Genomic DNA, 26,673 nt, shown 5'->3' on the forward strand with positions numbered 1-26,673 from the left:
CCAACTCTGTGTTTTTGCTTAAGTAAGATGCCAAAGAAAAAGGCTGGGGTCTCGTTTGATGTGGCCAGAAACGCATTTATTTGGATAGGCGGTGTCTGAGTGAGCGTGATTGCCTTGAATTAGCTTGAGTGATATTAGCAGCGTTGGCTGCTCTCCGCGTCTGTCAGCATGATGTATGGCTGCAACTGAGCCCATCGATCTCTCCTTTCCATAACCTCAAGACTCGAGAAGTAGCAGTCAATACTTACTGTGGCACAAGACGTGAGACGTGCACACCAGGGTGCAGAGAGGAGCACAGGTTGCAGGGAAGGTTAAAGCTGTTTGGGAACTTGTACAGTAATAGATGTTCTGCGTTCTTGAAATGATGAAGTTGTTTTATATGACAACACTTAACACTTAACCCCATGAAGGGGGTTATTATCAAGCTATTAGTCCTAATGGAATGCTCTAGTGTTTTTCAACCTAATGTCTGTCTGCCCCGTCTGTAGCTTTATGATCGATTACCGCGGACAATAATTTCCCCAGAAAGGACCCAAAACCCATCGACCCAAAATATACTTATAATGGAAGCCAATGGGATGCTGTGACGTCAGCTGCCCATTGGCTTCTATTATAAATGTGTTTCAAGTCCATTTTTTTCTGTTATTAAGTGAAAGGTAACACACACACACACACACGCGCGCACACACACACACATCTTCTAAGCCACTTATCATTCTGGGGTGTGGGGGGGTGGCCCATTGTAGTGTGAATGGTAATATTTCAAAAATATTGTCTGTGGTCAGTGACCATATGATACAGATGGCACAGACAGAGATCAGGAGTTTTAGTCCCTGCTGTGAATTCTTCAGTAACTTCCGTGAAACTAGTATGTTAGTTACGTAGTTTTGAGAAACTGAGGTGTGGGCCACATACAGAGGGTCCGAAAGTCTTAGACTTTGTATTAAACTAGAACGAGCAAAAACAGAAGCAAAGTTTTTCATTACAATCGTTTCATATATATATATATATATATATATATATATATATATATATATATATATATATATATATATAATAAGCTTAACGGTTAAATCTATAAAATGTTGAAAATCTCTGAATTTCTGGATTTCTTTTTATTTGGTATGCCCCCCTTCTGCGTTAATGACAGCATGCACTTGTTTGGCTCCACAAATGAGTGCAAAAGCATCAGATCAGTAGATTAAATCCAGCTCAGAGTCATCTGAACATGTGCTTCAATTAAATAAAAATAAATAAATAACTAAATAAATAAGGCCCTTAACCTGGTCAGTGTCACAACGTTGCTAAACCTCAACAGTGGCCTAGAAATAGTGGAGAATCTTTTTTTTTGTTGTTGGAATATCTCCAAAGATCAATCAAATGCCCACGTTTAAATGTCTCAGACGTCTGGACCCCACTGCGCAGGCTCTCAGGGTAGCGATGCTAACCTTTGCGATTATAGGTGTGCATTTCGTGTCTACTTCAGTATAAGCAAGTGAAAAAGCAGGAGGACTTGGTCGTGTCTATCTACACTCCGTATAGACCGAGAACCAGTGAGCTTTCCCCTCTTTTCCCCCTTCCAAAGCCTCATTAGGAGCCTAGAGGGGACGTTAATCAGCCTGCATTTAACTGGATTGGTCCCTAGGCTCCATCCCAACACTCAAATAGCACCACATTGCAAGCCCCCAGCCTCGAGTGCATTTGGGGAGCGGGGCCAATACAGAGTTTATGTGTGACTGCGAGTGCTGGACAGAGCTTGGACGTGATAATAAAGGACAGAAAGCAGAAAAATAATGGCAGTCCCTTCTGACTGTAACCAGACGTCCACTAGACGTATTAACTCTAGATGACAAATGTACAGTTTCTGTTGGAGCGCAGTGGCTGTAAACCAAACATGTAAACATTTAAACCTCAAATGCCAAAGAAGGCAGCCTAAGTTATCCTTAATGTGCTTAGTCTTCGGCATTCTGTATACATACTTATACTATGAGCTACAAATTGGAAGCCATAAGCAACGGCTCTTGACTGCACTTCAAAGACGAATGTAAGCCCGAACGCAGCTTCTTTCGACAGAGGCCAGCAAATCCCACAAGCCCATAAAATGAAATAAAAAAAAAAAAAATCTGTGGCATCTTTACAAAAGACTTGGGAAGAAGAAACATCCACTGTGTATCATTACTTTATGGGAAAGCCACTAAAATGCTCCTCTTTATAGCCTATACAGTACAGCCTAGTACTGACGTTCGGCTGAAGACGCCTCAGCCTGTAAATCCACTTTAAGGTACGTATTCTTGCACAACAGCTATGCATCTAGTTAGGAACTGCGGTCTGCGGCCGTCAGGAGGTGGAGACCAGCAGCAGTCGGTGTCTGTCTGTTCTCATCTGTCTTTCTGCTTCAGATGGAGACAGTCGGACTGTCCCTAGTCAGTCACTGTCCCGTTTAATTACTCCAAACCCTGCAAATGAAATCGCCGTGGCAGAGTGATTGGCAATAATCTCTACTCTGCATGTAATGAAAAAGCCTGCACGAGCATCTGGAAGCATTTCTGGAATCCCGTTCGCTTTCGTCATGCCGCGTCCCCCCGTTTATAATTTCTCATGCTTATTGAAATTCCAGTAAAATCGGAACTGTGAAGGATCTGTCATCGTATCTCAGCATCTTGGCGTGTCGTAGCTGCGTTTGCTATTGCAGTAATTTGGGCTTAATTTTGATGATTATGATGATTGTATTCCAGTCATTTTCCAACACAAGACCCCACTGAAACCACTGTTTTCAATCTTTCAGTTGTGAACAGGAAATATATTTACTATAAACGATGGACGAGGCCTCGTTAAAGGCAACCCATGATCATCAAAAGGCAAATGCCACACTAAGGCACAAATTGCATGTTCGGTTTGGTTTATTGCCTCAAAGCAACAGTCGTATAAATGAAGGCTTTGTAGTCTGTATGTGGTAAAGAAGATATAATATGTGATTCATTTGATAGCATCAACACGAAGCCCATTAGTGAGCTGAGTCATGCTGGTAGTGTGGGCGGCCGGTGTGACTACCTCAGTCCCACCAGGGCAGATCTCCTGTATTTTATAGCAGGCATCTGAGAGCCAGACCGGCTTCCTCTTTGAACTGCCTCTTGGGGGTGCATTGGATGCCTCAAAGTGGGCGAGCTACCATCCCCCTCAAGCTAATGTATGCTTTGCGTTAATCATGGTGGGCCAGTGGGATGGCTGCACTAATCTATTAGTTGATTTTATCATTTATTTTCTCTCTTCAGATCAATATTCAGGAGCTCAGAGTTCTCATGTCATATTAGTATTGGTAGATGCTGCTTGTTGCCAAGGAAACAAGATCATCACTTGTCACTAAAGTAGGTGGAATATCTTTGACGCTGACAAAACTTAGATCAATTATCTGCACTTGCCAGCAAGTATTGATGTATGATGCATGTTTAAAGCCAAAACTGGAGACGTTTCCAGGAAGATGTGAGGTCATAACTTCACTGCTCTGCGCTTCTCACAAAACTTTCATAAAATGAAGAAAATTGAATAAACATGAACTCTGTCTTACTTAGCGTATCATCAGTAAAGCGTAGCCATAGTGACATGGATCCACATGTGGAACTGGAGCTTTCTGGGTGATGTTTTCCATCACTGTATAAAAGAAGCAGAGAGCTGCCTTTATTGTTTCAGAATCAGAATCAGATTTATTGGCCAAGTATGTTGACTCACACAAGGGATTCCAGCTATTGGTGTCTCTCTAGTATTAACTGCAATATACACTCAAAATCCCACACACACACACACACACATTTTGTAAGCCGCTTATCCTTCTGGGTTGCGGGGAGGGGGGGTACTGGCAGGAAACACCCTAGAGAGGTCAGTATACAAACAATGTACAAATAATTTACAGACAATACACAATATACACCAATATACACAGTATATAAGCAACATGCATATGTCCTATATATATGGACAAGTGATACAAAGACTATGTACATATTATTCATGGACAATGTGCAGTACACAAGCAACATATAGATTATGTAGGGGCAAGCAATATATATGTGTGTGCAAATCCATGCAGTATGTCCTTATTCTATGTTTGCATGCTTAAAGGACAAAATATGCGTTTACATGCAAAGACATTCGCAGATCTGATTGAACACATTCCAATTACAGATTAAGTCTGAGGTGTTTATTCTCGCTGTGCTCAATAATGTGATGGAAAATCTTCATTTACGTGCTCACTACAAGTAATCCGATCAAAAATGTCACGCATGCAGGGAGGACCACCATATCGTGACAACCAGCATCACGTGAGTCCAGTCAGAGTGAGATGAGCAGCAGTGAGCAGTGATTGTGTTTTTAACTGCTTTAAAATGACGTCAGACTCAGGAAAACGTCCTTCACACGTCCTTATTAAAGAAGGCCGAGAGGAAGACGTCGTGCTCTGAGACGCATAAGCTGGACGTCCGTCCCACCTCCATCTTTTAAAGATCAGAGCATGAACTTCGTCTCCTCTGCAGACCAGTTTCTGCTCCGCCGTGTTGAACGGTATAAACTCTCACTGTGACGCGACGCTCATGCAGAACGGACTGAAACTTTCCGATAGGGAATGTAATCGGATACAGGCGTTTACATGGATATTATTCTTCTATTTAACGGAATATTTACAGGATTACCCACCTCCTTCAATTGGATGCAACGATTGAGCTATTAGTTGGATTACTAACAGTCTATTAGGCTGCATGTAAACATGGCTATTGACACACATGAGACAACAACCTTAGGAAATGCAGAATTTCCTTAGGAAATGCAGAATTCCATCTTTTTTCTAAAGTTCTAAATAATTAAATTGTTAAAATGTAAACAAAGTCCTTCGTCAGAAGAATTGTTCACAGTGGTGGTGACAGAACCCGACATTAAACCATTAAATTCTGCCAATGTTGGTGAAATTCCTCTTTAAAATTGTGGATCAAAAGGCAAAAATAGATCTTATTTTCACCTCAGCTGCTCCATAATGGGTGCGGCTGAACATTAAGACCAAAAAAAGACCTCAAATGTGACTTTAATCCTTTTAGACACTTCATGGTTAAGCAATTAAGAATCCTTCTAAATCCTCCATTGGACTTGTGACCCACCTAGTTCTGAAGTTTTAGCTTTCACAGCTAGGTTTAACACACACTCATGTGTGTGTGTGTGTGTGTGTGTGTAATATATATATAATATACACACACACTCACCGGCCATTTTATTAGGTACACCGTTCAGTTGCTTGTTAACACAAGTAGCTAATCAGCCAATCACACGGCCGCAACTCGCTGCATTTAGGCCTGTAGAGGTGGTCAGGACGACTTGCTGAAGTGCAGCCCGAGCATCAGAACGGGGAAGAAAGGGGATTTAAGGGACTTTGAACGTGGCGTGGTTGTTGGTGCCAGACGGGCTGGTCTGAGTATTTCAGAAACGGCTGATCTGCTGGGATTTTCACACACAACCATCTCTAGGGTTCACAGAGAACGGTCCGAAAAAGAGGAAATATCCAGTGAGCGGTCAGTTGTGTGGACGAAAATGCCTTGTTGATGTGAGAGGTCAGAGGAGAATGGGCAGACTGGTTCCAGATGATAGAAAGTCAACAGGAACTCAAATAACCAACCAGAATCTCTGAGGAACGTTTCCAACACCTTGTTGAAAGTCTGACATGAAGAATTAAGTCAGTTCTGAAGGCAAAACGGGATCCAACCTTTTATACCTAATAAAGTGGCCAGTGAATGTTTATGTATGTATGTATGTTTGTATATACATATATACAGTAAATGGATATGTCCCTGTCATTTGTCAGCTGGGCCAGTGATGTAAATGTGGTGCTATAAATATGTGCAAGTTTGTTATGAGTTCATCTCTAATTAAGTCTGTAGCCCCTCACCTCTGGAGGACGCTTTGAAATAGATCTGCAGTTGAGGCTTAGAAGCAGCGGTGCGACAGTCGGAGCTTAACGCCAGATAAAATCACAATCAAATGAATAGCACTTATCTAGATGTGGACTCGGGCTGTCATTGTAGTGGAGAATCCTCTTAACTCCTCTTAAGTCTCCCTCACCCTTACCTTAAAACTCAGCGTAATAGTCACTTTGAACTGAAGTAAGGCTGTAGAGATTAACCGAGTGAAGCCGAGGGGCGACTAGCATTCCCGCCTGCTCTTTTAAGGAAAAAGGAAACAAGAGCTGTACTGTAACAAAGGTCAGTAAGCTCTAGTGAGGCTTGATTGGCTTTACTGGTAACAAGTCTGGTAACTTAGTTTGTGAGGGAATACTGGGGTGGGATGAATGGGATAACGTAGCCTGGTCCATGCATTGAAAAGCAAAACCTAACTTCCAGGCAATGCCAAATAAAATAGCATTAGTCTTGTAAAATAGGCTCATTTAACTTACCAGATGCTGCCCAGCAAGATCGCCATGTGAGAGGCACTTTCAAAATATTCCATTTCCCTTCTCCTTCTAATAGGCCGGCACCAAAACCGCTATAGATTACATAGTCCTGCTTTGAACTTAAACCCATACCAAGTCAAGCTCCATTTTAACGGTTAGACTCGTCCTCTAGTCTCTGAAAAAAGGTGCCGTTATCTGTTACCAGGATTTGGTATATACATTACAAATATGATTACATATTACCTTGATCACTTCAAACAGGAGTACCATTACCGAGGGAGCTCTGGGTTCAGTGAATAATGCCGCTGTGAAATAATATTTCCTGATTTTCTCTATTTTTGCACATTTGTTACACTAAATGGTTTCACATCCTAGCAGAAAAAGTGATGGACATTTAGAGACTTAAATTGTCGTATTTATCAACCAGTCAGGTCAAGATTTTTTAATGTAGCGCTTTTTAAACTGGGTGTTGTCACAAAGCAGCTTTACAGAAAATCTGGGTCCAAGCAAAGAAAGTGAGTAGAAAGAGAAAGAGGAGGAGATCTTCGGAGAACCTTGACGTCATGGTGAGGCAGGTGGAACGGTGTCCATGATTGAATAGATCTAGTTTGAGTCCATACAGGCACCAGCATGATCAGGAAGATGTGACGTGTATGAGGCTTACTGCACAGCGGGAAAGTGAATGGACATGCAGGGTCGTGGAACTTGGTCTGGAGGTGGGCAAGCAGGGACACCCGGTCAAGGTAGATCGTGCAACAGCATCAGACCAGACAGGATGAGCCACTGCTCCGCAGAGAACACTCCATCTGTAGGCCTCTGTTCATAAACATAAACCAGCCCAAACTCATTTACTATAAAATGAAATGGTGTTTGTAGAAATTCAGAAAAAAGCCGCGTCAGTCTCGACTGCATATGTGGACATATTTCTATATTGAGCTCTATTTACACAAAGTTAGGTTAGTTCATCATTTATGTTGAACAGACTCTCCCAAAGTTTTACGCTGCTGCGCTGACGTTGAACCGCGTGCTGCACTGGGTCGGTATGACCAACAGGTCAAAACCAGCTCTAAACAAAGTGACCGCTGGGCCCTGATTGGTGCTCTGGCTTTGCGCTTCTTTCGTTTTGACATGTTACGTTTTTATACACACAGAAACCAAAAGGAACGACAGATTTGTACACTGCTGATTATTAGTACTTAGCAGATTTAGTTCAAACTACGGATTCGTACGGGATTAAAACGGCCAATTCTGGCAGTAATGACTCAAATTAACAGCACCTCCATATGTAAACTAACCCAGTCTGAACTCCAGCATTGGATATACAGTATATTTGTGTGTGTGTGTGTGTGTGTGTGTGTGTGTGTCTGAAATCAATCCGCAAAGTTTAGGGAGAGAAAAACTTCTCATTAAACATATAGATAAATTTTACCTTCGGCCTCTTGACACTGGATGCGAGCAAGAGATAAACCCCAGGATTATTAATGTGGACCACATGTCAGGGACTGCAAGCAATGGAATAACAAACCATTTAAAACACTTGTAAATGCACAGTGACCCGGGCCTCTTTGCTGTGTTTGTGGCTGTATAACATTCACATGAGCGCACGTAAGGGTTTGTCGGCTGAACGACTGTTGTGGAATCCAGGAAGACCCGACGGTAGTTAAACAGGTTCGGCTCAGGAGACGCACTCATAAAAACCCTCGCTGGCCAGCGTTAGTCGTCCTTTTCAGGGTGCACTGGACATTAATGGAATGCTGTTCCTGTTTGTGTTATTCCAGACAGAAACAAACAGTTTAAAAGATGGTATTTCATCCAGCGGTGCGTCGACATTCCCCCCCTTTTTGAAAATAAACGTGTGGGGAAAAAAAGGCTGTTTACAGTGATTCAGTAAAAGAAGCACTTTTGTTTCCCTAAAGATCATGTTGGATGAATCCTTATAGCAGGGGTGTCAAATTCAACCACTAACAGGGCCGTATTAAAAAATCTCGGTAAATCTGAGTGCCATGACCCGAACAGGACATTGTTTATTCAAAATATGCAAAACTGCAACAGCAAAGTGGTTATAATAGTTACAGTTATAGTAGTTTAAACTAAATTACCCTGCGATGGACTGGCGGCCTGTCCAGGGTGTATCCTGCCTTCCGCCCAGTGACCTCTGGGATAGGCTCCAGCAACCCCTGCGACCCTGATGGAGAAGCGGCTTAGAAGGTGTGTGTGTGTGTGTGTGTGTGTGTGTGTGTGTGTGTGTGTGTGTGTGTGTGTGTGTGTGTGTTTTAGGTAGTATCTTTAAACTGTTTATTTGCTTCAACTACACACCAGGCATCTTTTCTTTTTGTTTAACTGCTGGCCCAGAGGTTGTTGTTGGGGTTCTGAACACACACTATGTTTCAGTGCATACTGGGGACTGTAGTGCACCTAGAGTGAAACGGGCTTATGATAATAAAGAATTATAATAATTTTGCGGGCCGAATGGGGCCTGACTTGGCCTTAAAATATTGTTTTTGTAAATAAGATGTGAAGATATTGGTTGGTTAGTGTAGTGGGTAACACCTCTGCCTTCTCCACTGTAGACTGGGGTTCAATCCCCACCTGGGTAAGGACCCTGCACTATACCAATAAGAGTCCTTGGGCAAGACTCCTAACACCAACTTCGCCTACCTGTGTAAAATGATCAATTGAAGTCGCTCTGGATGAGAGCGCCTGTCAAATGCCGTGAATGTAAGAACAGATTATAACAACCTCGTCACAGTGCAGAGGTTCTTGTACCGTTTTAAATCTCTTACTTTAACAGTATATAAAGCTCAGAGCCATTAAGGAACCTTTTTTTGGGGTGGGAGGTTTTAGGAGGGCTGCCAGATATTTTTTTTTGGTCTGAATTGCGCCTCATTGAGCTCTCCAGAGTTGTCTCGCTGGGCAGGGTTGCACTTTCTGAAACATTTCACTTTCTTCATGTTTCCCTCTCACTGCCTTTTTGCCTCTTCATCCTCAGCTTCTTAGATGTTGGTCAAAGTATGCATGGCTTTAAGCAAGTTCAGCAGTGCTGAAAGAAAACAACCTCGTTTTAATGAATAACTCATTGAGGGATAGAAACGAGCCAAGGGAAACGTGCTCTGTATTTCGCCCTGTCCCTTTAAAGCAGCTCAGAAGTTCAGTCAGGTGAAGAAAGTTTGGGTTTACACCGTCCATAGCTTTCCAAAAAAATGTTTGTTTGTTTTTGTTTTGTTTTTAATGCGAATGAGCCTGTTTTCTTTGTCAGATTGTAACAACGTAGTATATTAAAACCCAAACCCAGAAGGTTTATTTTGAGAAAAACAGTATTGTACATTTGAGTATTAGGGGCAGTATTTCCGTCAGTAGCTTGAGAACCAAACCTTTCAGCTGTTAAAACCATCTTTAGGGCCAAAAAACAACACCAGTATACATTTCATGCTGGTCTAAGCTGGTCAGTGTTGGTCAGTGCTGGTCCTGTGCTAGTTTAGCTGGTCAGCCAGGATGGTCATGCTGGCAGACCAGCATACCAACATCCAAAACACAACATATCGCTGTTGTCGGAAGAAAACCTTGTATCTCCAAAAGGGTGACTTTACAGGAGAAGGAAAAAACATACTTTACTTTTAATGTAAGTCAATGGAACCAGACGTCTTTCCAAGTCATTTAGTCCACTCTTCATGAAATTTTAACACAATGTAAAGAGCAACAGAATTTTTAAATTATGTCAAAAACTAAAAAAAATGACAAAAGTGGAGATACAGGTTTTTCTTCTGACAGCAGAGATAGGCTGGTTTTACTAGTGACCAGCCATGCTAGTTGCTATGATGGTTTTTGAGCAGACAAAACTATTTTTGCAAAATTTACCCAAAGTATTAACACATAGCTGTTTTCGGCAAGTCTGTGCAGCCTTAATGAAGACCTGGATATGGCTTGAGTAGGCTCAGATTAGTTTTGGGTGACTACTGATTGTTTTTTAGAACCAAAGAAGCAAGTTTTGGAAACCAGACACGTCTTGGCTTATCAGCTACGCCTGGGGGAGGCAGAAAAGTGTGTAAAATGTCTTTTTTTTTTTTTTCTTTGAAAAGAAGGCAAGATGTTTCTTACCTTTTGACCAGCAGGGTGTGTATCAAGCATGTCAGGATAATATTGCTGATCTGGGCCTTAGCCACGTGATGGTACTTGGTCGGATATCAAAGCCAAAATCAGCTTTAACATAGTTACTCTTACATCAAAGTTTGATGCATATGGCCCCTGTTCTGCATCTCTTGAGAGACACATGAGCCCGAGAAAGGACTGAATTATGGTTTACAGTGGGACATGCTCTTTCCTGTGAGAGACTGCACGCAGTGTGACCTCACATCAGGAATGGATGGGTCTCAAAGGCAGCAACAGGCCTTCGTCCAGACAGAATTACTACCCTGCTTTCACACCAGCGCCTGATCCATCTGCATCACACTCTAATACGAGGCTAAGTAGTCTTTCAGATTTGCGGTAGTGCTGTTTTGGCTGCACTCGAGCCTCGAGTGAGTGGAAGCAGACTGCTGTCCGTAAAGCTTCAGATTGGTCTGCAGTCCTGGAAGTGAACTGCACTTCACTTCTACTATTAATATGCAGCATTTCTCTCGGAGTCAAGCGTCACTCCCACAACTGTGGAGGTCAGTCAGATCGTCGATGAATGAGAAATGGAGAGAGCGATTATGAGCGAAGCTGTGTCTCATGTATGGACCGAGGCTGAAGGTGAAAGGTTGATTTCTACGATGTCAGGGTGGGTATTTCAGTATGAAAGTGAACGTCAGTTGGAGATTATGTCCTATTGTGGATTTTCCGTATTTTGGGTTCCATGATAAGCCCAGAAACAGCTATACCCCTTCCCACTCATACAATGGGCACAACCGCTTGAACTGAGTAATGCTGCAGAGACGGTACTGATCTTCTGCTGTCTGAACTGAGCTGAACCACGTCACTGTATCTCCTCTCTGATCAATACACACTGTGCAGTCTATCCCAGCTATTACTGTAACGACACTGTTCACTGTTCACTTTACATTACTCTACAGTACTGATGCCACTCAAAGTCTATATGTCTATATGTGCTGTTAGACGACCTCACACCACTCAGTGCCTGCTGTCTGTAAATACAGCGAATCTGACTCATATGCCATGTAAATATGTAAATAGATCAACTTTATACTTTATTTTATTTCTCTTGCACTTTAACTTCTGCATAGATTATGTGAGTTTATGTGTAATTATATGTCTACTGTAATACTGCGATTTCCCTGCGGGATCAATAGAGTTCTTTCTTTCTGTCTTTCTTTCTTTCTTTCTTTCTTTCTTCCATCTCTCTTTCTTTTCTTTCTTTCTTCCATCCTTCCTTCCTTCCATCCCTCTCTCTCTTTCTTTCTTTCTTTCTTTCTTTCTTTCTTTCTTTTTTCTTTTTCTTTTCTTTCTTTCTCTTTCTTTCTTTCTTTCTTTCTTCCATCTCTCTCTCTCTGTCTTTCTTTCTTTCTTTTTCTTTCTTCCATCCTTCCTTCCACCCCCCTCTCTCTCTCGCTCTCTCTCTCTCTTTCTTTTCTTTCTTCCATCCTTCCTTCCATCCTTCCATCCCCCTCTCTCTTTCTCTTTCTTTCTTTCTTTCTTTCTTTCTGTCTGTCTTTGTTTCTTTGTTTCTGTCTTTCTTTCCTTCCTTCCTTCCTTCCTCCCCCCTCTCTCTCTCGCTTTCTCTCTCTCTTTCTTTTCTTTCTTTCTTTCTTTCTTTCTTCCATTCTTCCTTCCTTCCATCCCTCTCTCTCTCTTTCATTCTTTTTTCTTTGTTTCTGTCTTTCTTTCCTTCCTTCCTTCCTTCCCTCTCTCTCTCTCTCTCTCTCTCTCTCTCTCTCTCTCTCTCTGAAAAACATGGTACATTTCCAGTTACAAGCTTCAAACCAGTTCAGCTTCATTTTTTGTAGTGTATCCATTGTGCAGGTTAGCTCATAGCCTACTTTGCAATGGGGAGCAGTTGTGGCGAAACAAACAAGGAGACAGGAAGTATTTTATGTTGCTTTTATTGAAGGCCAGTTTTGCAGTTGGTGTGGAACGGCAGGCAGAGATGAAAAAGGTCTGGGGTATCCATGAACAAACAAACCGAGAAAAAAGGAAAACCAAAATAATCCAAAAACACTAAACAAAAATGGGTCACAAACTACAAAACAAAAGGCAAAGAGCAAAAAGACAAACAAGAATTCCATATTACTATTGTTATTGCCGTTATTAAGTACATTATGATATACATTTATGATGTTCAGATGTTGCGTGTGACCACGTTTTAAGTTTGCCCACTCTTCTCTTTTTTCCCTCACAAAGTTGCGTCTGTTTATCATATCACTTCTTCGCCGTATCCCGTTTTATCGCTCTCTGAGTTTACATAAAGCTTCTCCTGCATGGGAATTTCTGCTGCAATGGCAAGTGTGTGTTTGTGTTTATCTCAGCGTGTGCGGATCGCAAGCGCTCATCTCTCTGAACTCCTGAAGGGTGTGGAGAATCGATGTAGCGCTAGGCCTGCTCTCCCCACAGCTGAGAGCCTCTGCACAGCCCCCAAAAGGGGCCCAGCTCAGCACAGGGCCCCCCTAATGCTTTTCTCATCTGCACCCCATTCGCAAACTGGCTGACATCTGCCTCTGACCGTGACCCCATCATGCCCCATTACCCCCACACCTGACTAAATCAGAATCAGAGTCGGAATAAGGTGCTGAGGCATGTGGCAGATTTTTTTCTTGGTGTAGTTTCATTGAGCGAACATGTTTCACCCAGACGATACTTCTCGTACCACGTTCCGCCATGCCGGATCCCTCTTCCCAGGACTGGTGGGGGGGGTTCTATGTTTTTATTTTTTTTTTGTTGTGCAAACGAAATAACCATTTCTAACATTTCTGATGATGTAAAACACTTAGACTAAAATAGAGGCTCATGCTAAAATAAAAAACATTACAAGCTTTTTATGCTTTCACACATTTAAGAATGCATCAGTCAGATAGTACCTGCTCTGTGAGGGTCCATGGGGGTCCTGACCACTGAAGAACAGGGTAACAGAGTATCAGAGAAACAGATGGACTACAGTCTGTAACTGTAGAACTACAGAGTGCAGCTCTACAGTAAGTGGAGCGGATAAAGTGGACAGTGAGCGCAGAAACGAGGAGGTGGTCAGAATGTTACGGCGTATGTATTCAATGTAAAATGTTGTTAGAATTAAAGCAGTAGCATTTCTGACTCATGGCAAAAACATGGCATACATTTCCACAAGACAGTCTGAAAGTTATCTCTCAAACCATTTAAACTTTTTTCGCTCAAATGTCCTCACTTTTTTGCCTCAGTCCATTTTAAATGAGCTTTGGCCCAGAGAAGGTGGCAGCATTTCTATCTCTAGCAGTCATTGGGTGGAAGGAAAGGCCATGAACAGGTCACATATAACTATCACGTACATAAAAAACATACACTGTGTGCAAAGTGCAAATCAAGAAAATGATCAATAAAATGATGTTAGTGTCCATAATTAGGTAAACATCTGACCAAATCATGGTCACCTCGGTCTTATTTCCATGTCTCCTGCAGGCACAGTTGGTAGACTCTTGCTTTTGCTGTCTGTCATCGGTATTTTGCTCTTTCATTCGTTCTTACTCTGCCGTTCTTTCTTTCTCTCTTTTCCCTTGTAATAATGATACTGGGTCAGTTATGATCTCACCCATATCTAAGCTCCTCTGATAGCCAGTGCGGAAATTTACGGATGCTTTGGTGTGCATAGAGGTGCTGCTGAGGTCATCCAAAAACTGCATGGGCCTCACTGAGTGTTCCTGTGTGAACAACTGACCCTCCGGCCTGGTCAGTGCAGCGTCCCGAGACAAATTAGCGTTGCAGGTGTCTAATCTCCCTCAATCTATGTAAAGATCTACGTCACAACACAAGGCAAACATAAGATCACTGATCCGTCTGAAAGATAGTGTTACACCTAAAAGTGAGACCATCAGGAAATTAGGCAGCGTGCTAATGAAGAAGACATCTGCATAACGGCGACGGTGGTCTTCTTTTTGTGAAGATAAGCTCATCTCAGATGTTTGTGGCTGGGATAGTACAGACATACATCATGGTTTTAGGTATTATTATCAAAATATTTTGTTAAATTATACAAATAAAAATTCATTGATAGATTTTTATTGAACCGCTTGTTTGTGCTTATAACACAGTTATTAGTATAAACATCAGTTTAAATTAATATTAAATCATCAACAGCGCTACTGCTGTATACTGTACACATTATAACTACACTATACTGACAAAAGTATTCGCTCGTCTGGCTTCACTCGCATATGAACTTGAGTGACGTCCCATTCTTAATCCATAGGGTTTAATATGATGTCGGCCCACCCTTTGCAGCTATAACAGCTTCAGCTCTTCTGGGAAGGCTTTCCACAAGGGTTAGGAGTGTTTATGGGAATTTCTGACCGTTCTTCCAGAAGCACATTTGTGAGGTCAGACACTGATGTTGGACGAGAAGGCCTGGCTCACAGTCTCCGCTCTAATTCATCCCAAAGGTGTTCTATGGGGTTGAGGTCAGGACTCTGTGCAGGCCAGTCAAGTTCTTCCACACCAAACTGGCTCATCCACGTCTTTATGGACCTGCTTTGTGCACTGGTGTGCAGTCATGTTGGAACAGGAAGGGGCCGTCCCCAAACTGTTCCCACAAAGTTGGGAGCATGAAATTGTCCAAAATCTCTTGGTGCTGAAGCTTTAAGAGTTCCTTTCACTGGAACTAAGGGGCCGAGCATAACTCCTGAAAAAAAAACCCACACCATGATCCCCCCTCCACCAAACTTTACATTCGGCACAATGCAGTCAGACAAGTACCGTCTCCTGGCAACCGCCAAACCCAGACTCGTCCATTGGATTTCCAGACGGAGAAGCGTGATTGGTCACTCCAGAGAACTCGTCTCCACTGCTCTAGAGTCCAGTGGCGGCGCTTTACACCACTGCATTCCACGCTTTGCATTGTGCTTGGTGATGTAAGGCTTGGATGCAGCTGCTCCTGAATTCAGTGATTTGGATGGGTGACTGAAAACTTTTGGAAATATAATGTATATTGCCTTCTTTTCTGCTCAAAGTCTTCTTCAACCAGTCAAATAGACACATTATTCTTCTCTAGGCTTAGAAAGACTCTTTGAAGCGTAGTTTGCTGTGGCTGCATCAGTTGTAAGGCTGTTACACTGACAAAAGTGCGGCAAAGTCCACAGTTAGGTGCATGAGTGAGCAGCACTGTATGACTGCAGATTCATAGCCAACAGTGGAACCATTTGGCATCCAGCCAGGGTAACCGTCTTTTTTGTCGTGAGACTCAGTTTTTAGAATGGAAAAATATCGGAGGGGGCAAGGAGGCTCAGGGCAGGATCATGGAGAGGAGCTTCTGAGATATCTCTTTTAGCTCGGCCCTTTTTGGGCCGATTTCAAAGCTGCAAACCCTCATAGAACAGTCCAGCTTTTATAGCTGCTGTAAATGGCACCAAGCAATGTTATGGGGCTGCTTTCAAAGCCAAACACGTAATTTTTTGTTGAGAAGCAGGCCGGCAGAGTCAAAGGTCATTTCCCTCTAATGTTTTGCAGAGGAACTCTTTGTTGGGTTATTGGCTTTGGAGGCTGTGTGTATGCATGGAAATGATGAATGAGGGGTTCCTGGGACCACCAGTGGAATCCTGTTTACCGAGTGTGTCATGGGGGAAGAGTGGTCAGGCCAGAGACAGGAGTCAAGAGGTCATGACTTGAATCTTTCCGGTTAGAAAAATCCTTCTGAGTAAAGCCGTTTGTGGAACACCTGAAGCCTGTTGGCTTTTCTTCTCAATTGCTGAACAAGTTGATGGTGTAACGTTAGTCTGCTGTAGACTCTGCTGTGGCTCAGAAGTTTGGACAATGAGTTTTTCACATTTTGACTCTACCATTGTTGTTTATGTTTGTAGCGCTGATCATTTGAATGCAGAGGTCTTTAATTAAAATTCAATAAAGTCCATTAGAGAAAATTTCCTCAAGCAAAGGTCCAGAACATCATGTCTAACTTGCATCATGACTCAGTGCCATATGCTGTTTACTGAAGTAGCCGAGTAGGAATATCAGCGTCTTATACAGTCGACAGCTGAACATCAGATCAAATAAAGTCCAGTTCGGTCAGATTTCAACAACATTTACTGAACATCAGATCAAATAAAGTCCAGTTCGGTCAGATTTCAACAACATTTACTGAACATCAGATCAAATAAAGTCCAGTTCGGTCAGATTTCAACAACATTTACTGAATATCAGATCAAATAAAGTCCAGTTCGGTCAGATTTCAACAACATTTACTGAACATCAGATCAAATAAAGTCCAGTTCGGTCAGATTTCAACAACATTTACTGAACATCAGATCAAATAAAGTCCAGTTCGGTCAGATTTCAACAACATTTACTGAACATCAGATCAAATAAAGTCCAGTTCGGTCAGATTTCAACAACATTTACTGAACATCAGATCAAATAAAGTCCAGTTCGCTCAGATTTCACCAACATTTACTGAACATCAGATCAAATAAAGTCCAGTTCAGTCAGATTTCAACAACATTTACTGTCAGTTTCCTCTTTTTAGATCACGTCATGTGGAATAACTTCCCTCTGACTCACTTTCTTCTCTGACTGCTGTTTCTCTCCTCGTCCCTCCTGTGTGTGGCGTCACTCACTTGAGTCTCAGAGCTCATGGTAACATAATGGTTGGTGTAGTGTTGTGGATAACATCTCTACCTTCTACACTGTAGACTGGGGTTCAATCCCCCCGCCTGGGTAAACACCCTACACTATACTAATAAGAGTCCTTGGGCAAGACTCCTAACACCACCTTCGCCTACCTGTGTGAAATCATCAAATTGTAAGTCGCTCTGGATAAGAGCATCAGCCAAAAACCAAGAACATAAGGTCCAGAACATCATAACATCACATAGACCTTCTTTGGAGTCTATATGTTTGACATTAACATGTAAAGTTCAGTGTTGTCCAGTGAGAGAAAATATCCTCAAGCAAAGGTCCAGAACATCATAACGTGGGGCAGTCAACATACTAGTGGAGTAGTCATGGGCTGGAGGTTAGGGAACCGGAGACAGAACATGACTGATGTGCCCTTGAGCAAGGCACCTAACCTAACTGCTCCCCAGATGCTGCAGATATTGCTGCCTACCATGTGGTGTTTCACTTCACGGATGGGTTAAATGCAGACGTGAAATTTCCCCGTTGTGGGACTAATAAGGATCACTTAATTTAATTTAATTAATTTAATGTGCTTGGCATGGACATGGTTATTTGAATATATGGACATCTGTATTTATCTTAGTATTCATTTATGTAGCCTCTTTCTGCAGGCCCCCTAGTGGCCATCCTGCCAGCGGAACATGAATTGATATTTTTAATGAATGTTATGTAATGCAATAAAATATATTTCCGAATAACACTGTTGGCAGATTAAGTAGGACACTGTTGGCTCTCTCTATGTAAAATGTTATGACTCTGTGTTGAGCTGCTAACAAACCATGAGGGGTGAATAGCATGTTAACGCCATAAAAGACTTTAATGAGTGGACTTGCTCGCTTACCTACAGTAATAAGAATCCAGTTCACTTCCTGTTTGAATGGAATGTTCATTTCTACCAAAATATATCCTTCAATGTTATTAAAAGGCATAGTTGAAATGAGGAACCTTTTCCAGAACAGGCAGAAATTGCTCTTGTAGCCACTGAAAACCAGGTACTGTAAAATAAATTGTATATTATCTTGTCAAGTATAAAGCAGCACCTTGTAGGAAATATGGACTTGTTCACCCTGTAAAGCTTTAAATAATAACTAAAAAGTCAAATGTCCCTGCTGTTGGAACAAAACCTCGTCTCTCTTTTTTCGGTTATTGACATCATTTGAAAATGCCTGTTTGCCTTTACATTGTGTGTAAATTTCATGATAAATAGACCGGAAGAAACGGCCCAAATGACCCATTGACATTATAAGTAAAGCAGGTTTTTTTCCTTCTCCTGTAAAATTATGATTTTGGAGGTTTCGTTCTGCTACAGCGCCTAGTATAAGGCTCCTTTGAGATGGATACCTGCGCAGGAAGGGATTTCCTGCTCACGATGCCCATTCAGTGTTAAGTGTCATAAGAAAATGTCTGGAAGGCAAATGAACTTGACCTGAACCGAGTCCTAAACACAGACTTCCTTTCTCGCAGCTGGTGGACAGAAAGGCAGCCGCTCCTCTGTAAAACAACGTTCCCTGTTTTAAAATCCTGCTACTGCACATCCCACAAGACAAGACTGTCCAGCTTTGACATCCGTTCTGCTCTCAATCCTCAAACGCTTCTATTTAGATCGGCTAATGACCCCAGTTGGCCCCCTCGCCAGGCTATCAGCTGTATATTTATCTGTCACATTTCTTTTCGTAAGTGGTTCATATCACGAACATATCATTTAGATGCTGTCTGTGTGCCAGTACTGTGTGGAGGCAAGGTGCCTAGGCAAACAAATGGTTTTGTGATTTGTAGAAGCAAAGCGTTCGCTGATCCAAGATCCAAACTATACGATTTCTATTCTTATGGGTCTACTAGCCTGCAAAGTCCAGCCGAACAGATGGACGCTGGGTTGTACTTTCACGCTGACTCTTTTCTGTCCTCCTTTCTTTCTTTCTCTATTAGTTGAATGGATATCCTTTAAACTGCAAGGAGTAAATAAAGAGAAAAGTATCATAAAACTATATTGACAAAATATGAGAATATGTGACATAACCATGTTATAGGCCAAATATAGTTCTTCTTATTTATAATACACAAACATGGTAACCTGGTGCGCAACATGGTAGTTGGTAACACTGGCTCTCTGCCATTGTCGGGAGAAAACCTTGTATCTCCGGAATGATAACTTTACAGGAGAAGGAAAAAATCAAACTTTACTTTTAATGTAAGTCCGCGGAACCAATTTTTCCAAGTGATTTTGGGTTGTTTCTTTTGGTCCTTTGCTCAAGCAGTTAACATATAATGTAAAGGGTAACAAATGATATAAAAATCATAAGCATGTGAAAAATGGAGACTGTAATGATGGGGAGCGATGATGAGGCGGACGCATATGCGTAGAGAAGCGAGATTTATTGAGGGCAAATCCAAAATCAGGGTCAAGACGGTCCAGGGTCAAAGAGCCAACACAGAGACATTGGGGTACAGGCATGACAACAAAGGAACACAGGATAAACACAACAGAAGCCGGAAGAAACAAACACCAAACAATTCAAACACTTCAAACAATACAATACACCTCAAACAAAGAGCAGCAGCACAAACATAGGCAAACACAGGGCTTAAATACAACAGGGATGACGAGGGACAAGACACAGGTGGTAACAATCAAGGGTGGAGTCTAGAAACAAGGGGGCAGAACCGGGAAGCACATGGACAAGCAAACAAAAGCACGTGGATAACTGGGAGGGGCCAATCGTGACAGAGACGCAAGGATTTGTTTGCTTCACACAGGTAGGCAAAGGTAGTGTTAGGAGTCTTGCCCAAAGACTCTTATTGGTATAGTGTAGGGTGCTTACCCAGGTGGGGGATTGAACCCCAGTCTAGGCAAAGGTGTTAAAGGCAAAGGTGTTACCCACTACACTAGACCAAAACAGCACTATGACAGTTTGATACCCATAAAGAGCCCCTGCAGGTTAATTTGACCTAATATTAGGGCTATTATGATAGACCAGCACAGGGCTGCCCCTTCAGATGAGCCAACACCAGACTTAACAGTAGAGATGAGGGTCTAGCAGTCCAAGCTGCTGAGGAGGGCTAATCATTTCTTTTTCCTGATGATGATGGATGATGTGCCATGTGAGGTAGCATTGAAAACAAGTGCATGTCTTTTCATTGTCCCTCGTTTTAGCTCACCTCAGTCAGCCTCTCGGGTAGCCTGGCGAGAGATCCAGCTGTACTACCGCAGGCTTCAGTCACGTTCTTGACACGTCTTTGGGAATGTGCTTACGTTAAGTAAATTAATACAGCTTACTGTCATGGCTCCGCCCCTCTGGGTAGACTGACTTGAACTCTCCTTGGCTCCGCCCACTCTCCTCCTCTCCCACACAGCTGCTGCTCCTTTTGGACTCAGTAAGACTGCTTTATATACTCCTTTGTTTCCACTATGTGCTTGAGAAGTTTCTGTGTTGCTCCCTGTGTTCTGTACCTGATTCTGAACCTATTTGTGTTTGGTTTGTCCTGTATGTTGACCCCAGCCTGCCCCTAATGCCCCTAAGTCACTTGGCGATTGCAGCCAGCCTCGCTCCCTACGTTACACTAGTGATTCATGTCTTAGTGCAATTGGTTATCTGTGTCCGGCATCTTTGGACACAATTTTTGTAGTTTTTCCACTTTTTTAGAAAAATTATTTGGGAATCAAAACTATGGAACAACATATGGAGTTATTTACTTTTTACATCCCACTCCCAATCCCACGCTTTGCCTTGAGGCTTTGCATGCTCCTGCCATTCTCTGGAGCAGCTTTACGAGTATCCAGGAATGCTTTTACAGATTAGAATTTTGAATCATTTTGCCAACTGTGGAATTAGACCTCCACATTTAACCCGTCCGTGCAGTGAAACACCCACATGCATGCGCAATAGTGAACACACACACTAGGGGGCAGTGAGCACACTTGCCCGGAGTGGTGGGCAGCCCTATCCACGGCGCCCGGGGTGCAATCGGGGTTAGGTACTTTGCCGAGGAGATCGAACCGGCAAGCTTCCGGTCACAGGGCAGGTTCCCTGACCTCCAGCCCACAATCAAGAGGTCAACGGTTGAAGATTCCGTAGGATGTGCCCAAACTTTTGACCGATACTGTATGATCATACATACCTTTATGTGCAGAATCTCCAGTAGCGAAAAGCAGTACAGCTCTCCATTTCAGGCCAGTCTTCTCACTTCATTATTCTCCTCCTCCTCCTCCTCTCCCTCTCTCTGTCTCAGGGAGTGCTCCTGCTCTCCATGGCAGTCTGCCCAGGTATGTACGGGCATGGCTGAGGCATCTGGGGCAGCTCCCACGCAATGGGTTGTCCTCTGTGCTCACTCTCTTACTCACTTTGGCAGCCACCGCTGCTCTCTGTTACTCTGCTCAGCAGGAGTTTTTTGGATAAATCCTTAGAAAGGAGTTATAGATTAATTGTCATTTTGCTGGGCTTTTAATTTCCATTTCATAATTATTTAAATGTAAGACCCCTCTGAAATGAGACCCTCTAATAAAAGAGCATCACTTCATTAACAGCTACTAGTGCCTCTCTGTAGGCGACCCTGCCCGTCTGCAGGGACAGCAGAGGAGGGGAAAGTTCAGCTCCTCACTGCTGGGCTTTAGTTACATTTAGGGATCATACGCCTTCAAAGAGGGGGGCAGTTATTTATTATCACTCCCCCTAATTCTTCAGTGATATGAAGCTGAAGTCAGAGATTCTCCAGATTCTTGAGAATTTTCCCGTTCCACCTTAAATGGTGCAGCAGTTACATTCTGGAGCTTCAGGCGTCAGAACTGCCGGACTATTTAAGGTGGAACGGGAAAATTAGCTAATTAGCTACCGAGATATCAGCATGCTGTTAGTGATTCGAATATATGTTTCTATATAAAAGAAATATATAAAAACCTCTGTTTGGAGGGTCATGTAGCCCCAACACTTCGCCCCACCCCTCTATCTCACCACAAAATCAGGACACCCACCCCTAGGTGGTAGTGGTAGGGACTGGGTATAATGGGATTGGACCTAATAATAATACTAATAGATTTTCCCGTTCCACCTTAAATGGAGCAGCGGTTACATTTTGTCACTTCAGGCATCAGAACTGCTGGACTATTTAAGGTGGAACAGGAAAGTTAGCTAGCTACTGAGACATTGCTATTAGTAATTTTAATGCATGTTTTGAAAAAAAAAGATGTATATATAAATAATATATAAAAGATATATATATATATATATATATATATATATATATATATATATATATATATATATAGGAGATGGATTAAGTTATTAATGACCTTTACATTCATTAGATTCTGTTTGCCTGCTCTTTTCCATCTGTTTCAATGATATATGATAGTTTTTGTTCTCCAAACCAAGAAGACTGTATAGAACAGAACAACTTACAAATCATATCAAATACAAATCATATAAAAATCTCCATTTCTATGGGCAAACACATACGTGGTATTCATTGAAGTTTTGCATAGTTTTAACTTTGAGTTATGTGTAAAAAACATTTACCCTCTTAAAATCTCAGGCTAATTACACACTAAAGCTCATTATCCAGTAACTACAGTGACTTCAATGCAAACTGGTTGAGCTCTTCTTGTTATAGATGTGTGTAATAACACATTTGGCCGTTTGTCACCACGTTTGTCATCGCTGCCGATTACTGTGAGTTGCAAGGGTTTGTTATGTGTAACTTCCATTTCAAATGCAGGGTTTGTTCAGTTGTCATGATGTTTCAAACAATATTACCAGAGCACGTGATCATCAGGTCATAACATCTAAGAAGATGTTAATGCAGGTAAATACTGCTAATGATGGCAATGCTTGCATAAATGGACATGGGGTATAGGCAGACTTCGGGAGCTCCTCCTCCTTCCTATTAATGTCCACCTCGACATTCACCACTTCCACATCTCCCTCTGATCCTGTCTCCTGTCTTTCAGTCCGTCTACTCATCAAGGAGGTGGGGGTGGGGGTGGGGGGGGGTTCGAGGTTAAAGCAGGAGCCACTCAGAACTCAGATCCTCGCTTCTCATAGTGTGGCCATATGAAGGCGTGGTCAGAACTCATGAGAAAAGCCAGGCTGATCTATATAAGGGCTAGAACAGCCGGTGTTAATCAGACTCTGTGCTGTGTTTTGTCTTTTTATTGCGCAGGTGACCGCAAATGATGCTGATGGCGGCTCGTTTGGCGCTATAACATACTCTCTAGGAACAGGACCCGGCAGTTCTCCTCCTTCACTGTTCAGCATCAATAAAGAGACGGGACAGATCTGCACCAGCACGGCGCTGGACCGAGACGGAGGAGCCGACAGCTTTGAGTTCATCGTCACTGCTGCTGACGGGGTGAGTTATGGAGAACTACACTCCCGACCTGTCATTCAAATCCCGCACGATAGATCAAATAAAGTCTGCTACTAAATGAATAGACGGAAATTTCCCTGATGGATCGGCAATGACTGTTAATGTATATTTCTACTGGTCTCTCTCATATTAAGTGCTCAGTCGTTCAGTGTTTTGAATTTTTGTTCTGAGTGGTTTTAAAAAAAATATTTTTTTCTGATGTATTCCATCTAGGCATGGTTTATTATTGTTCACGTAAGACTATTTTTATTGTTTGGCCTTTTTTATACTCATTACCTGATTAATGGTCAAAGTAATTGATGGATTGATGGATTGAGTAATTGATGGATCAGCTGAACAACCTGGAATCAGCCAGAAATGAACCCAACACCAATCGCCAGACGTGTCGGGCCAAATCAGACTGAGCCATAAAATTGACCCAATATCAGGTTCAGCTCAGTTTGGTCAGTTTCTCCAGATCAGTATTAATGTTGTTTTGTTCCAGCCGGTCTGTAAAGCTTCTTACAGCCCGTTTAGTTTGGCGAATGGTGTTGGGTTCATTTCTGGCTGATTCCAGGTTGTTCAGCTGTTCTTCTGTCACAGCTGCCGACTGAAAAGCTGCTCAGTGGTGACGACGGTTTGGGAATTTAGCGTCGTCTCGTCTTCAGAGTCGGACCAAATCGGCTGTCGGTCAGATGTGGTCTTAACAGTGTCCGTTTTCTGTTTGTGGCAAAGTGAGAAGTAAAAACGTTCAGATGGCTCGAGCGTCTCCTACAGCTGTCAGAGTCGTTGCTTAGCAACTGCATCTCAGCGGAGTGATACAGTGTTTGTGAAAAACCTGTGATGTTCTGGTGAAATAACAGCACAGTTAGAACAACCAATCAGCTTGCATGGCCAGAACTAACTGTTGCATAATATTTAATAAAGCATATCTGCCTGTGTCATTGAGGCCTTTTCAATGATGTTTACAGCCATTTCTTTCTAAACAAAGCGCTTAAAAGACTCTGGTACTTTCCAGTTGGTACAGATTTGCGTGGCTTTTAGAGAGTAACATAAAGGTAAAGTAATGAGTAGTAAGTTGTAATAATTAAACTAATCCCTTTTTGGTTTGAGACACTGCTCATCATAGAGTTTCATGGTAAGCTTCGTTTGACTTTTAGGACTGCTGGGCTTCTCAGGAAAGTTTGCTTGCTGACTGTAATGGTCCGTAACAGTGGTCAGGTTTGTTTTGAATGGATGGACCGTCCTTACAAATCACTCATTGAACTTTTTTACTAGAACATTATTCAAGGGTTTGACCCTTTAATAGCACATTCCAGTCAGGACTGAGCAGATGCAGTGCTTTGATACAAAGGTGCGTTTGTGCTGTAGCGTAGTCCTCAGAGCAGCTTTCTGATTCACTGCACAGCATATTCTCTTTTTACTGCCAGCAACAACATTCGTCCACTCTCCAAATGAAAAGGCAGTAAAGCACAGTGTCCCCGGGGTGCATTGTTATATACCAACAGGTCTGAACACCGCCTGCCTTTCTGTCTGTCCTTCTCTATCCGTCTCTGTTTCGCACTCTTTTTGTGCCATTATACACCGGTCAGGCAGAACATCATGACCACCTCCCTGTTTCTACGCTCACTGTCCACTTTATCAGCTCCACTTACTGTATAGCTGCACTCTGTAGTTCTACAGTTACAGACTGTAGTCCATCTGTTTCTCTGATACTCTGTTACCCTGTTCTTCAGTGGTCAGGACTCCCATGGACCCTCACAGAGCAGGTACTATTTGGGTGGTGGGTCATTCTCAGCACTGCAGTAACGCTGACGTGGTGGTGGTGGTGTGTTAGTGTGTGTTGCGCTGGTGCGAGTGGATCAGACACGCTAGTGCTGCTGGAGTTTTTAAACACCTCAGTGTCGCTGCTGGACTGAGAATAGCCCACCAACCAAAAATATCCAGCCCAGCGTCCTGTGACCACTGATGAAGGACTAGAGGATGACCAACACAAACTGTGTAGCAGCAGATGAGCTGTCGTCTCTGACTCTACATGGACAATGTAGGAGTGTCTAACAGAGTGGACAGTGGGTGTTATGCCTGATCGGTGTGTCTTTTGCTCGTTCTCTCTCGCTCATCTTATACTGGGCAAGTAGCAGCTCTCACATTTCCCCGTTTCCATCCTCAGTGCGGTCATAAAACAGTGCTTGTGAAGGTTGTGTAATGAGTGCACAACCCATTTAACTTTCCTCATAACAGCTCTTTTTTCATCCCTCTGAATACTGTAAGGACTTCCTTTACAAATTTTACTGATCAAAGCAAAAGTGAAAAGCAAGGCCGACCGCAGTGAAGCTGGTTCTGCTACAGTCACTCGTTGGTCAATGACGTACTCCCTGTGTCTCTCAGGGTGGTCTGAGTTCAACAGCGTATGTGAAGGTGTCACTGCAGGACATCAACGACAACAGGCCCACGTTTTACCCGGTCAACTACGCGGTCAGCTTGAGCTCGCAGAGTGCTCCCGGAACCTCCGTCGTCAGGGTGACGGCCCATGACCCTGACTCTGGGGAGAACGGCAAACTGACATATCGCACTGTGCCAGGAGGAGGCTCCAACTTCTTCACCCTCAACAAGGACACAGGTGTGTGTGTGTGTGTGTGTGTGTGTGTGTGTGTGTGTGTGTGTGTGTGTGTGTGTACATGCACACATGTTCCACCTTAAATAGTCCAGCAATTCTGACACGTCAAGCACCAGAATGTAACTGCTGCTCCATTTAAGGTGGAACGGGAAAATTCTCAAGAATCTGGAGAATCTCTGACTTCAGCTTCATATCACTGAAGAATTAGGGGGGGGGTGATAATAAATAACTGCCCCCCTCTTTGAAGGCGTATGATCCCTAAATGTAACTAAAGCTGAACTTTCCCCTCCTCTGCTGTCCCTGCAGACGGGCAGGGTCGCCTACAGAGCGGCGCTAGTAGCTGTTAATGAAGTGATGCTCTTTTATTAGAGGGTCTCATTTCGATTTCGTAGGGCAATATTTCAACTCGGTGACACTCGAAAACAAGGGGTAGGGGTAAAAAGAAGAAATGGGATTGGGCCAAAGTTACGGCTTTGTCCGGTCACAGTGCGAGCATCCATTTAGTGGTGTT

General features: G+C 42.8%; 1 protein-coding gene across 3 annotated transcripts in view; it reads left to right on the plus strand.

Moving 5' to 3' along the window:
- The window catches only part of dchs1b (dachsous cadherin-related 1b), a 178,894-nt gene that overhangs the window by 112,031 nt on the left and 40,190 nt on the right, over window positions 1–26,673 (plus strand). For all 3 annotated transcript variants that reach the window (XM_037547270.1, XM_037547268.1, XM_037547269.1), the window contains exons 3-4: window positions 23,360–23,548; window positions 25,934–26,165. In XM_037547270.1, coding sequence (XP_037403167.1) covers window positions 23,360–23,548; window positions 25,934–26,165 — 421 coding nt within the window. The remainder of the gene's footprint in view (window positions 1–23,359; window positions 23,549–25,933; window positions 26,166–26,673) is intronic.

This window comes from Pygocentrus nattereri, chromosome 18 (assembly GCF_015220715.1).
Source record: "Pygocentrus nattereri isolate fPygNat1 chromosome 18, fPygNat1.pri, whole genome shotgun sequence".
Taxonomy (NCBI): domain Eukaryota; kingdom Metazoa; phylum Chordata; class Actinopteri; order Characiformes; family Serrasalmidae; genus Pygocentrus; species Pygocentrus nattereri.